The sequence below is a fragment of the Anabrus simplex genome, chromosome 12 (genome assembly GCF_040414725.1).
Source record: "Anabrus simplex isolate iqAnaSimp1 chromosome 12, ASM4041472v1, whole genome shotgun sequence".
In the NCBI taxonomy this organism is placed as follows: domain Eukaryota; kingdom Metazoa; phylum Arthropoda; class Insecta; order Orthoptera; family Tettigoniidae; genus Anabrus; species Anabrus simplex.
In genome coordinates this window covers 75,519,606-75,532,792 of record NC_090276.1, presented here as the reverse complement: position 1 = coordinate 75,532,792, position 13,187 = coordinate 75,519,606, and the positions used below count along the sequence as shown (strand labels likewise).

Here is a 13,187-nt window from a genome sequence, read left to right as displayed (position 1 = left end):
AACATCTAATAGCTGGTGCTTTCTACACAGAAGAATTGCAAAAGACTAAACATCCAGACATCTACCTAGTAGAACGCATACTTCGAAGGAAAGGAAATAAAGTGCTTGTAAAATGGTTAGGGTATGATGATTCTCACAATTCTTGGATTAAAGAAACCAATGTATTGTAAGGAATAGATTGTAATAAAAAATTATTAAAGATGTTGTCCTTTTTTTTTTTGTTTCCCTTTTTCCTTCGTTCTGCTCTTAGTAATAATGAAAGGATACAGATAAAGGTTTAAGAAATAAAAAATATAAAAAATAAGTATATATTTACAAAAAATAGTACACAAAATACAATACAAAACAATATTTAAAAATATTTATGCATTTACAATTTTTACAAGTATAAAATTCTCCGTTGTTACTTTTTTCCAAATTGGATGCTTTGCAACACCCTTGCTCCTCAAGCCCCCTTTGAGCAACTGAATTAAAACTGAAAATCTTTTCATCTCTCTGATGAATGTCTTTTCATCATTATCATCACTATCTTCTTCTTCCTCTTCCTTAAAGAGGAAAAGATTTTTTTATGCCGTTCCTCTTCTTCCTCTTTTCTTATTAATATCACCACTTCCTCAATCCATTTTACAATTGAACTATTGTGCAGCTCCTCCTCCTGCTGTAAACTACAGTCCATCTCCTCCTCTTCCTTCTCCTGATGCTGCTGAAGTTTAACTCTACTACGAAGTGGTGGTGTGGTCTGCAACTCCTGCTGTCGCAGGCTACCGTTACAGCTCAAGTCCAACGACATCTCCTCCTCCTGGTAATGTTGCTGTCGCTGCTGAAGCCCACCACAGCTCAAGTCCAATAGTGTTTGGACTTGAGGAAAGCTCTGCATCGGTGGTGGTGTAGGCAACATCTCCTCCTTCTCCTCCTCCTGCTGTTGATGCGGCTGCTGCTGCTGCTGAAGGCTAAACCTCAAGTCCAGAGGTTTATAGCATCGCGGCAACGTCTGCTTCACTCGTACCATATTGCTGTTGAGAAGTATTCCCTTCAATAACTGAGACGATTCTATGATACAGTCTACAAAACCCTCCAGCCTATATACTCAATCTCTTACCCCTACTCTTAGGCACTACATGCTTATTTACTAGCAGGGGAGCGCACGTGATGACACTGTAGGTGGTTAGGCTAGGGGAGAGAGCGCTCCCCCTGAAAGCGTACGTGCAAGCCAACAACGCTCCTAATTTTATAACACCTACTTTTTCTTAAGCACTCCTGCTGCACCCGCATGCATTTAAAAAATAAGAGATAACGATGTTGACTCAGCAGGAGAGCACACCTGCACACATTTTCTTTAAAAATAACAAGGAGAAAAATGCTGACTCGACAGGAGGGTGCACTTGCAAAGGGAACAACGCTGACTCAGCGGGAGAGCGCACCTGCATGCATGTTTAAAAATAGAGATAAGGGAGGCTGACTTAGCGGAAGAGCGCACCTGGCACACACAAAAGAACAAAGGAAGGGGGGAAACGAAGCTGACACAGCGGGGGAGCGAGGGGGGAACAATGCTGGCTCAGCGGGAGGGGAGCACACCTGCACACCATGCTGACTCAGCGGGAAGAGAGCGCACCTGCCACACACAGCTGCACAAAGGGAAACGTGGTTAAGGCTGACTCAGCGGGGGAGCGAGGGGAAAACAATGCTGGCTCAGCGGGAGGGGAGCGCACCTGCAACACACAGCTGCACAAAGGGGAAACGTAACCCCGCCAAGGGGGTGGAGGCCACACCCCGCCCCCACCACCCTGCACGCCACAGAGACAGACCAACACACCCACCCTCCCCCAGCACTACCCACCCCCACCAATCAGAGCAAAGCTCTGCCCCCACCCACCAATCAGAGCACAGACCACGCCCACCCCAAAGTGGATCAGAACCGGCGTCACACCACTACTTCCAGTCATTAAACAGGCTGGAAAAGGCAAGACAAATTATTGATTTTTTTAACAATAAAATGTCAAGCATTTATTATCCTTCACAGGAACTGTCCAATGATGAAGCTATGGTACTTTGGTGGGGTCACTTGATTTTCAAGCAGTATATAAAGGGGAAACGGCATTAAGTATGGCATGAAACATTATGCTCTATTCAGGACCTCTCAGGGTGCATGCACCAATGCATTGTGCGGTACAAAAGACTGCTTCATTTGGATGACCACAGTGCAGACCCACCACTCCTCTATTTGCAGCAATAGCCCTGTCTCTCTTTCTCCCCACGCCTGTCTCCCTCTTCCTCACTTGCTCCGTAGTGCTCGAAATCTGAGCAGAGTTGAGCCAAGCTTAGCCGAGTCGTCCCAAGACTATGTGCTGGTCCAAGCCGAGCTGGACCGATGCACTACACAGGAACTCTGCTCCTCAGTTTGCATGCGAGATTTTGGGTGTTTGAGAGGCCCTGTTCTAAATGAACCCGAAGGATTCACTCTCAAGTTAGTGTATGCCGAAGCCAACGACCAGTTGTCTGCGAAAGGACACACTTCTGAATAATGGCCATGCCGTGTTCATGGACTATTATAATAGTTTTGCCCTAGCGTCTCAGCTGCTGTCAAAAACCACATACAGTACAGGAACACTCCAAGCTGACCCTCCAATTGTGAAGACTGCAATATTGCCTAAAGGTGAAACCATCGCTCAGTACACTGAGGGAATTACTGTATGGTGGGCAAATGGAGGGACAAGCGCATGGTACAATACATTTCCTCACAATTTGCGAACACAATGGTCACCGTCACAAATAAAAAGGGCCAAGAAAAAGAAAAACCTTTGCCAATAGTACAATATAATGCACATATTAAAGGGACTAATAGCAACATCTATATCATCAAAGGGACTAATCGGTGTGACCAGCTTAGGGCGTACTATACTTTCAAAAGGAAAACCTTTTGCTGGTACCAAAAATGTTGTCCACATCATTCAATTTGTGTTTTCCACTTATACAACATGCACAATACAAGGCTTGGAGAGCTGAAAATGGTTTTATGTGACTTGCCTACAAATAATACCAATATAAATGGTCCGTTATTGGACTGCCTACAAATGGTGGAATCACTTCTGACACCCTGTCAAGCAGCGCTAGTGCGTACTCCTCTAAGGAAGAACATACATCGGTTGGTGAAAAATGATTAGCAAGACTCCAAAGGAGGAACTAAATGCAAAAAGAGCACGGTCTGCTATAAAGCAGGAAGTAAAAAAATCAACGTTTGTTCTGGCCGTCCAGATTTTCCGGGACTTTGCCCAGTTGGTTGCTTTGACAAGTACCACAAGGACATTTAAGTGAACCAAACAGTGGATGGAGCTGTAAATTATTGTACATAGTGAAACAACATGAAGCTAGCATTGCGTAACGCAATGGCGGATTTCTCTTCCGAGCTACCACAGGGGTAGTGCTTTTTTTAAACTTTTTCCATTCTGCAATTGTATCTGATAGACTTTAAAGCAAAGAAATGTCCCCCCAACTAGTTACTGGCAAGGAGGAGGTAAGTTCAGTGGTGGGTCTGTCAGCTTCTGAACCAGCTGAACGGTACTGCATTTCCTCAGTACCGAGATGGAATGGTTATACTGCCATGACTGTCCCCACAGCCTTGCCTGTAAAAGCAGGTTACTGCACCACAGGCAGGTGAGGTTGAGATTTGGGTACGAGAGGTTATGGAATGCACATCACTACCCCTTACAGACCCTATATTAAGTAAAAATGTAAACAGTAAATTCTGCCCCATATTAGTGCTGTGATTTGTTTCTTGACGCCGATATAACTGTCAGCCATGATGGCTACTAGCCGAGTACTTTTCATGCATGAGCTATTTTTAATATAAAAAAATACTTGTACGTATCATACATGATTTATATCATTTTAAAGCTGAGATTCCAAAGTTAATTTCAGATTAAAAATAAGAAAATTGAATCTCCATTCTGGGTCCCCTTAATAAATATGTATGACTGGTAATATGGTTGGAAGAGTTCCTTAGATCACATTTTCCAGTCATTTTACAGTGAAAAAGAATATACCCAGTCATTCTGTGTCAACAAAAATTGGACTGTCCAACCGTAATTGCAAAAATTTGCATGGCAGGTAATCTTCCTCAGAACCTACCTAAGAAGTTGGAAGTGAAAAGCATGGCTGCAGAAAGGACAACATATCTATTCGACAACATTCAAGAGTGCTGAACAGTGGAAACTGGATTTGTTGTGCCAGGCAGCATTAAGGAGTCAATTGTAAACTGTTTGACCGTTCCACCCCTCGCACCACTTTTCAGATTTCATGGCAGAGTCAGGATTCGAATCCAGGCCTTTGGGCGTGGCAGCTAATAACACTAAACACTACAATACAGAGGTGGACATTATTATTATTATTATTCATCCAAAAGTATCGTGGTGCCAGTCAGTGAAAACTTGATGGATTAGGGAGGGGGAAGAGATGGCAGCATAGCCATGCTAGAGTAAAATGTCCCGAACCGCCACTGAGCAAATATTGTTTCATCATGTTGACATGACCTGTCCCTTGTTGGCATTTCAAAAACGCAGCAACCACTATTTGTGAGCAACGTTGTGTCTGTGGAGGACAAGAGTAATTGATACAGGTATGATAGGAATTAGAAAGGGTGATGTGTTGCGGTGTGATCAGAACCTTTCTAGAGATCTCTCTGTGGCGAGACTGGTAGACAGGTAAGGTGACAGGATAAGGGTATCATGGGTGGAGTTGGATAGGGGACGAGTACAGAAAGGAAATGGGAGTTGAATGACCCAAAGTTGAGAAATTAGATGATCAAAATAAATTTGTTGAGTGACTATTGAATTGATAATGTCAGCAATAAAAATGTAATTGTTAGAAGTGGAATGTATATATTTACGAAAATAAATAGGTGGTGACATTTGGGAAGAGAGATATATAGTTACAAAGGCAAGAAACAAACTAATTAAAATTATTGGAAAATTTATTAAAATATTGTTTGATGGTAAGTCATCTTTTAACTCCAAGAGCCACACATCCTCGAGCTTCTCTTTATTATTCTGCTCTGAAGAAATTATAGTTGGCAAAGTGTGGCTGTTGTCTGGAAGTGAGAAACATTTCATTTAGAATAAAAACTTGAGGGTCATACAGGGAAAGGGAAGTGTCCAATGGAGCATGAAGATTGTGCTGACCTCATACAGGTGGTTCCATGGTTGCAGGCTTCTGACTACCCTGAACCAAATAAAACAAATTTCATTATCTCTGACCAGGAGCATCTCCAATTGTATACTGCAAAGAATATGTAAGAAGTATTGCTCAATGTTAAATTCCAATAGGCAACGGCTGCTTCCTCTCTCCATTACCATCCGGGCAAGCTGTGAGCTCTGAGAAAACAAGACGGCTATTTTAAATCAGAACTAGAGAACTCTTGCTGCTCCGAAGGGCAGATAATATATCTTTATATAAAATTGCTCCATGTCCTGTCTGAGTACAGTTTTGAATCTTTACTTTTGGGATTTGTATTCAAAACAAAAATACACGAACATCTCCATGTTATGGAAAGGAGAATGCTTCGATGGCCACTGGGACTTGGTAAATTGGACCACGCAAGGAACCATGATGTCAGAACGGCATTTGGGGTGGTTCCTTTTACTGATAAGATGCAGGAGACTCAGATGTTAGGGTCACATACTTCGCAGCAATAGTACTTCAGTTGTGAAGGGGCACTATATTTGAACCCCAAGGGCAATCAACCAAGGCGACGTAGCTGTCAACTTGCATTCGGCAGATAGTGATTTTTAACTCCACTGTTGGTAACTCTGAAGGTGTTTTTTCAGTGTTTTTCTATGTTCACACCAGGCAAATGTTGGGACTGTACCTCTTAAGGCTAAAATCGCTTCCTTCAAGGAGATTGCTTTGTGCTCTACAGGATATGTGCTTGGTGGGCATTAGTCCAGTTGACGCCAAGGATCTGAAACGGTGGAAAGCTAAGTGCAGAAACACTAAACTCTAGAGAGAAGTTTACTTTTAGGATTTGTATTACCTGATAATTATGTGTGAAGTGAATTTTTGTATATCGTGACAACACATTTTTACGAACTTTTTTACAATTTGCTTTACATCGCACTGACACAGGTAAGTCTTACAGCGATCATTGAATAGGAAAGGGCTAGGAGTCCGAAGGAAGCAGCGTGGCCTTGATTCTTGTTGCTTAAAGGGGCATAACATCTAGGTCATCAGCCCCTAATGGCACGAAATGAGACAATGTAAGGACAATTAAAAATCCATAATTCTCCACTGACCACAATTCAAAACGTGAAGACAAAGAATGAATGGATGGATATGAAGTTAAAACAATCAGAGGATCCGACCCGCAATGGCCCACATTCCAAGAAACTAGTGTTAAACAATAGTATTACTGACCAAGGGACTGCTTCTAAAACACATACTGAATTGATGATGCTTGTAGTCGAAACTGGTCCAAAATCCAGGTCATCGGCCCCTCATAATGGTACTTACCGCTAGGAAAGAACCATGGTATTTGTCACGTTGTGGTACTAATCAAAAGTAGCATAGACTCGCGGTATTCCACAGATTATGGTACTACTCACAGGTAATGTAATGCGCACATGTAACACAGACCTATGGTGTTTCGCACATTGTGTCGCTATTTACAGGCAACGCAAACCTATTGTGTTCTTCACATAGTGCATCTAAGAGTGGTACTACGTGCAGGTAAAAGTGACTCCTAGTGTTCCCTGCTTGGTGGTACTAATTACAAGTAGTATCATGGTTCTAATTTGATCCCTTGGTCGCCCCTTTTAGTCGGCTCTTACGACAGGCAGGGGATACCGTGGGTGTATTCATCTGCGCCTCCCACCCACAGGGGGTTGTGTTTGGTGCGCGAGAGGTATTTTATTCCCTCAAGTCCACCGGCAAGCCGGTTAGGACCCCCCATCTGCCACCTGGGACGTGCTACGTGGGAGTATTACCTCTCCCCCTGCTACGCCAGCGTAGTAGCTTTGTGGGCCTTAAGGTACAGTCCTAGCATTTACCTGGTGTGAACATAGAAAATCACTGAAAAAACACCTTCAGAGCTGCCGAAAGTGGACTTAAAAGTCACTATCTCCCGAATGCAAGTTGACAGCTTTGTGACCCAAACCATGCAGCCACTTGCCCGGAGTCGTCGTTAAATTTTGTTTCGCGTGGAACTTTGTCCTTGTGGCAGCCAAGTAGTTGATCCTTTCAAATAACAAAAATAAGTGATGTATTTACATGTCGCCCAGCGGTCATTCAGACTGTCAGCAATCAGCCTACCGAACCTGAAAACTGTCAATTAAAAAGTCTTCTCCTTACTCTACTGCTTTCCCCACACCTATGGGGGCGCACACATGGATTTGGCCCTGCTTTACGGCCCGATAACCTTCCTGATGCCAACCCTTTATTTGGGGGCGATGTAATCACTATTACATTGGTTAATAGCATGATGTATTGTATGGATATGAAGAGGTGAGTGTTGGGACAAACGCAAACACCCAGCCCCTGAGCAAGAAAAATTAAAATCTCTGATGTGACCGGGAACCAAAATCCTCAATGCTGACCATTAAGCCAAAGAGTTGGACTGTGAGTCTAGTAATACTAATTCAACAGAGATTTTTTCACATCCCTTCTGACCTGCAAGCCAAGGGAGGCTGAACTTGGACAAAAACTACAAAATTATGGATTACAATGATTTTTACATACCACTCCCTCTTAACCCCCAACCCTACTCCATACGTAACACCTTGAAAGTCTCTTCCTCAGATCTTACTCTAGCGGGCCATAAAACAGTTTTTTCTTCTTGTTGAAGCTTTCCGTGGCTAAGGCAATTTGAGCTTTTATGTCTGTTATAGAGTGAAGGTCTTCAGTCTCAATACTTCCAACATACTTTAACTTATTCACCTGTTCAATAATTTCTCCCCCTATATTGATTGTCGCTTTTTCACCTTTACCTCCAAGTACCATGAATTTTTTTTCTTTTTGTTTAAGCTCATTCCATACTCTACACACTTTTTGTTTTTATTCTCAGCATTTTGCAGAGGTCCTTCACATTCTCAGATATTACTGCCATATCATCAGCAAATCTTATACATTCGAGTCTCATACCTCCAACGTTGACACCTCTTTTACCACCCAAGCATTCAATTTCCTCCAAGTAAATAATAAACAAAGTTGGTGATAAGCAGCAACCCTGTCCAACACCTTTCCTCAGTCTGATTTCTTCTGTTAATTCTCCTCTTATTCTCACTCTTGCTGTTTGCATGTAATATAATTCTTTGATCAGTTTTCTCTCCATTCCACTCCATGTTTTTAAGTATCTCCGAGAGCTTATCCCACCTCACTTTGTCAAATGCCTTCTCTCCATACTGCAAACACCTGTATATACGTACATGTCTTATGTCTGTTTATGTCTATTACGTTACAGATCCAACCACCACAGGGAAACAAGCGAGGAAGGATTGAGAGAAGAAATTCAAATGATGAAGGCAACACAGCCACAATAAGACACGACCCAATCCACCTCCGCCCCGCCAGTGACAAGGGAGTGGACAGAAAACCCACCTCTCCAGTTATAATTTTCCAGTTATTGTTTACTTGTTTTACAGGACACGAGAGCGGAAGAGCAGCCCGCACTCTACTAAGAAGTGTATAAATGTATATAGCTATAGATTGCAGTGACAAGTGTACCACCAACACCGCAAGGAAGGGCCTTCATCAGGCGAAAAAGAAGCCCCTTACGTTAAGCAAGTCTTAGCTCTACTTCCCTTCTTAAATTTGCACCAGGGAATGCTGGCTGCTTGGCCCCCCCATGGGGGTTTTCTAGCCTGTTCCCTTATTGGGCACATCCCAGGTGGTGGATAGGGGGGCCCTCCGGACTTGTCTGGAGGGTCGAAGGGAAATAAAATACCCTCTTGTGGACCAAAAGCAGGTATTGCCAGAAAACGTCTTGAGGCAGTGTGATTGTTACCAGCCCAAGCCAAGGCTTGGAAGTGGAAACCTCGCCCACACATGCTAGAAAGGCATCCATGTTACCTCCGCATAGGTGATACGGTGGTTCGGGTGAAGTGGGTGCTGGTGATGAGCTGAAAGTTCACTGCGGTGTGCTGGAACCAACACATCACTTTGCCCTACCTAGCCTGATAGAGCCGCAGGTTGGGAACAGGGCGAATCCAACCTAGGGGGAACCCATGGCTGTGAACTCAGTCATGGGAATGCCAAGTGGGAACCACGTGAGTAGGTCTACTGAAGGTAGAACAAACCTGGTGGGGTTCGGACCAGGGGCAGACTGCTGGATGGACGGCTGAGGGGCGTGGCGCCTCCTACGGAGAGCCTGAGTTGCGGGAGGACAATGTCTGGCGGAATGCCTCATCGCGGATGGTGAGAACGGTGCTCAGGACCCTAGAAAGGGCAAAAACCCTGTATCATATGGAACCATGCACATTCCAAATGAACCACCTAAACAAATACCAAGGGAAGCTATGGAAGCTCCAGAAGAGCAGGTTCAGCAGCAGGCTCCAGAGGAGAATATGGAGACAAGTCCCAGCAGGACAAGCTGAATCCAAATCTGAAGAACAAAGAAGCAACAGGAAAGCAGACTTCTGGACAAAAGGAAACAAGAGATTTCACTGAGAAGACCTGAAGATAACAGCATCAAAACTAAATAGGATGCATATGATAACCCACCTCACACAAGTGCCTACTATAAGGAAAAGAAGGCGAGGAAAGAAGCAAAGATAGCAACTGGGACTTGGGTAGAGAACAAGCCAAGGAACAGGGATCGGCGAGACTATGCCAATGACTACGCCCAAAAAGCCAAGGTCGGAGGAAAGCACACCGTCAAGTTCGGCTACAAAACCACCCTCCAAGAAAAAGAAAAAGTCCTGTCCTATTTGGAAAGACTATCCTCAGTTAACGTCGCAATAATACTCAAGACCTTTCCAGATGAAAATCTCAAGAAGACGTGACTGAATTATCTTCTCTGATAACACAAATAAAGCCGCTGTCAGACCGATGTCTGCCAGGCTTCCTTTAGTCACCAAGGCTGGAACATGGAACTATGGTACTGATCTGCAAATCCAGAAATGAAAAGTTGGCTGGAACAAACAGTATCAAATTGTAACCCATGGAAAGGGGAGACCCTAGAGGTGGCGGACGCAAAAAATGTGATGAACACGACCAATGTCATCACAAAGTTCCCACCTCCTTTTGACAAGATAAAAGTGGATGATCTCGTCAGAATCAATCAGCACAATACCAAACTTCTAACGCAAGAGTGGGGAGTGCTGAATGCCACTTCAATCGACAAGACAGGAAGGACAGTTGTTTTAGCCCTTGGTGAAAGAGACTTTAAAGAGCTCAAAAAAGAGAAGCCTTAAGGCTAAGCTCAGACTTGAGCAGATCAAGTTTCAGGTCATCAGGTGAAAAACGAAACCAAATCTTGATAAAGATGGTGCTGAAGGTCCTTCAGGCCAATCTTCAGCACAAAAAAGCAGCTGTGGCCAATTTTGCTAGGAAGTTCAAGTCCGGGGCTATTGACGTGCCTTTTATTCAAGAGCCTTGAGTAGTCAAGGGCAGAGTAGCAGGACTGGTGGAATCTGGAGGCAAATTGACTTATGATACAACATCGGAAATACCCAGAACATGTCTTCTTGTGAAAAGGAAACTAAAATGTCTTATGCTGCAGGAACACTGCTCACAAGACTTAACCGTGGCCAAGATTAAACTTGGAAATTGTGAGGGACCCAGAGAAATAACTATAGGCTCTGCATACCTCCCATATGACTCAACTAATCTGCCCTCATCAGAAGAAGCTGAGAACCTAATTTGCAATGCAAAGAGGAAAGGTGAACACCTAGGCCTTGGAGCAGATGCAAATTCACACCACACGGCATGGGGCAGCACGAACTGCAATGCAAGGCGAGTCTTTACTAGAGTTTAATATTGGAACGGAGTTGACCTAGGAAACAAACCTACATTTATAAATAAAAATCTAGAGAGGTAATAGACATTACACTAAGCACTATGCATATTGCAAACTTTATTAAAGACTGGAAGGTGCTGGAGGAACCATTATTGGCAGACCACCAGCACATCCAATTTGCAATAGATGCGAGACTATGTGGGATTGAGATGTACAGAGACCCAAAAGAACTGGGATAGATACAGAGAAGTTCTAGGGAAGGCTGTACAAATAATTCCAACTAACGTGAGAGGACAGAAAGGATTAGATGAGGCAGTGAGGACATTATAGACCCATTCCATGACAACTGTCCTCTCAAAGAAAAACACCAAAAAAGTTAGGTTGTGGAACAACAAACTAGCCAAAATGAAAAAGAGATTAGGATGTAGTATAGAATATCATCTAGAAATGGTATGTGGGACGTATATCATAGGAAACTCGCTGAGTATAACCTAGAGATACAGAAAGCAAAAAGAAAATCTTGGAGACTGTTCTGTGAGAAAGTGGAATTACACACTGAAACAGCACGACTCCCAACCCATATAAATCAGCGGGGGACACTGGAGAAACCAGATGGGTCATTTACTCAGACGGGGAGGGACACACTGGAGATACTAATGGCGTGTCACTTTCCTGAGGCTGAGGAGATGACAGAAGAAGGAACAGTTGGAACAGAGACGGGAGCTCGAAGAGCAGACTGGAATGGTGCCAACAGAATAATAAAACGCACAACCATGTAAAATGGGCAATTGACACGTGTCATCCTATAAAGGCTCCGGGGCCAGATGAGATACTTACGATACTCCTACAGGAAAGATGGAGATACTCGTGAATGCCCTGACAGACCTATTCAGAGCTAGTCTAGCTTTTGGGTACGTGCCAAATTCATGGTCTGAAGCTAAAGCAGTATTCATACCTAAGCCTGGAAGGGCAAATTATGCCCAAGCCAGAGCATACAGACCAATATGTTTAACCTCCCTGATGCTGAAAGCAATGGAGAATATTCTGGATAAATATATCAGAAGAACAGTGCAACTGAACTCAACATACAACTTTGATAAACCATTTGAGACCCAGATAATTAAAAAAAAGAAGACTGGGATATCAACAAATGGAATACTGAAAAAGAAGATATAGTGTGGTGGACTGGTGGCTCAAAGACTATGGATGACACAGGAGGAGGAATCAACAGGGGAAGACCTGAGAGATCAATCCAGATGAGCCTGTGAAAACACACTACAGTCTTTCAAGCTAAAGTGATGGCTATCACATGTCTAAAAATCTGAAAATAAACTATAGAAATAAGAACATTTTAATTTTTCTGGACAGCCAAGTGGTCATTAAGGCACTAGAAGTAGTCCGGATAATATCCAGAATTGTCTGGTATTGCCGTTCACTTCTCCTGAAGCTCTCAAAGTACAACATTGTCAAAATAATATGGGTACCAGGGCATAGAGGTATAGAAGGAAATGAAAAGGCAGATAAACTGGCCAGGAAATGGGCAGAAACATTTTGTAGGCCCAGAACCTGTATGCGGGATTTCCTATGGACAAGCCCGACGCTGCAAACATACCTTGGCATAATGTCCATACTTTAGATAATATAGATGGTAAAGTGGAGTTCTTAAACACACAACTGCTAGCCCTTCTTAATAAACACGCGCCAAAATGCACTGCTTGCGTAACACGCCCTGCGGCTCCATGAATGACTCAGGAAATACGAAACTTAATGACAGAGAGACAAAGCTTTCAGAAAATTTAAAACTAGCCAAATACCAAACTATTTTGACCTGTACAAGACCCTTCGTAACAGGACCACACAGGCCGTAAGGAATGCTAAAATAAGACACTCGCATAACATTTTGCTAACCCGAAACACGACAACAATCTGGAAAACCGTTAAAAAAAATGAACATAGCTGGAAATAAAATACATACTGCTGACAAACTATCACTGGATGATTTAAATCAATATTTTACTACAAGACCCGTTAACATTGACGAGACAAAAGAACAGACGATTAACAAAATTCTACACAATGGCTACACTAACAATGGAGGAGAACAGTTATATTTTTTCCTCGTAACTCCTGCAGAAGCGAGACAAATTGCACGATCAATAAGACAACTGTGACAGGATGTGATGAGATTGTTCCACAGTTACTGTTAAAAACTCTAGACATAATCCTACCAACTCTAACCCACATC

The 13,187-nt window shown here is 43.2% G+C and overlaps 1 protein-coding gene across 2 annotated transcripts; it reads right to left on the bottom strand.

The window, feature by feature from the left end:
- Positions 1 to 360: 360 nt before the first annotated feature.
- LOC136884207 (zinc finger protein 853-like) lies at positions 361 to 12,666 on the bottom strand. Of its 2 annotated transcripts, none has more exons than XM_068229845.1 (2): positions 12,555 to 12,666; positions 361 to 1,013 (listed from the first exon to the last, which is right to left on the bottom strand). In XM_068229845.1, exons 1-2 carry the CDS (start codon positions 12,569 to 12,571, stop codon positions 488 to 490), a joined length of 543 nt encoding a protein of 180 aa, XP_068085946.1. In that variant the 5' UTR covers positions 12,572 to 12,666; the 3' UTR covers positions 361 to 487. The 2 variants fall into 2 exon arrangements, with proteins under 2 accessions (XP_068085946.1, XP_067012361.2); XM_067156260.2 differs by lacking the exon at positions 12,555 to 12,666 and adding an exon at positions 6,406 to 6,793.
- Between the last annotated feature and the right edge of the window lie 521 nt (positions 12,667 to 13,187).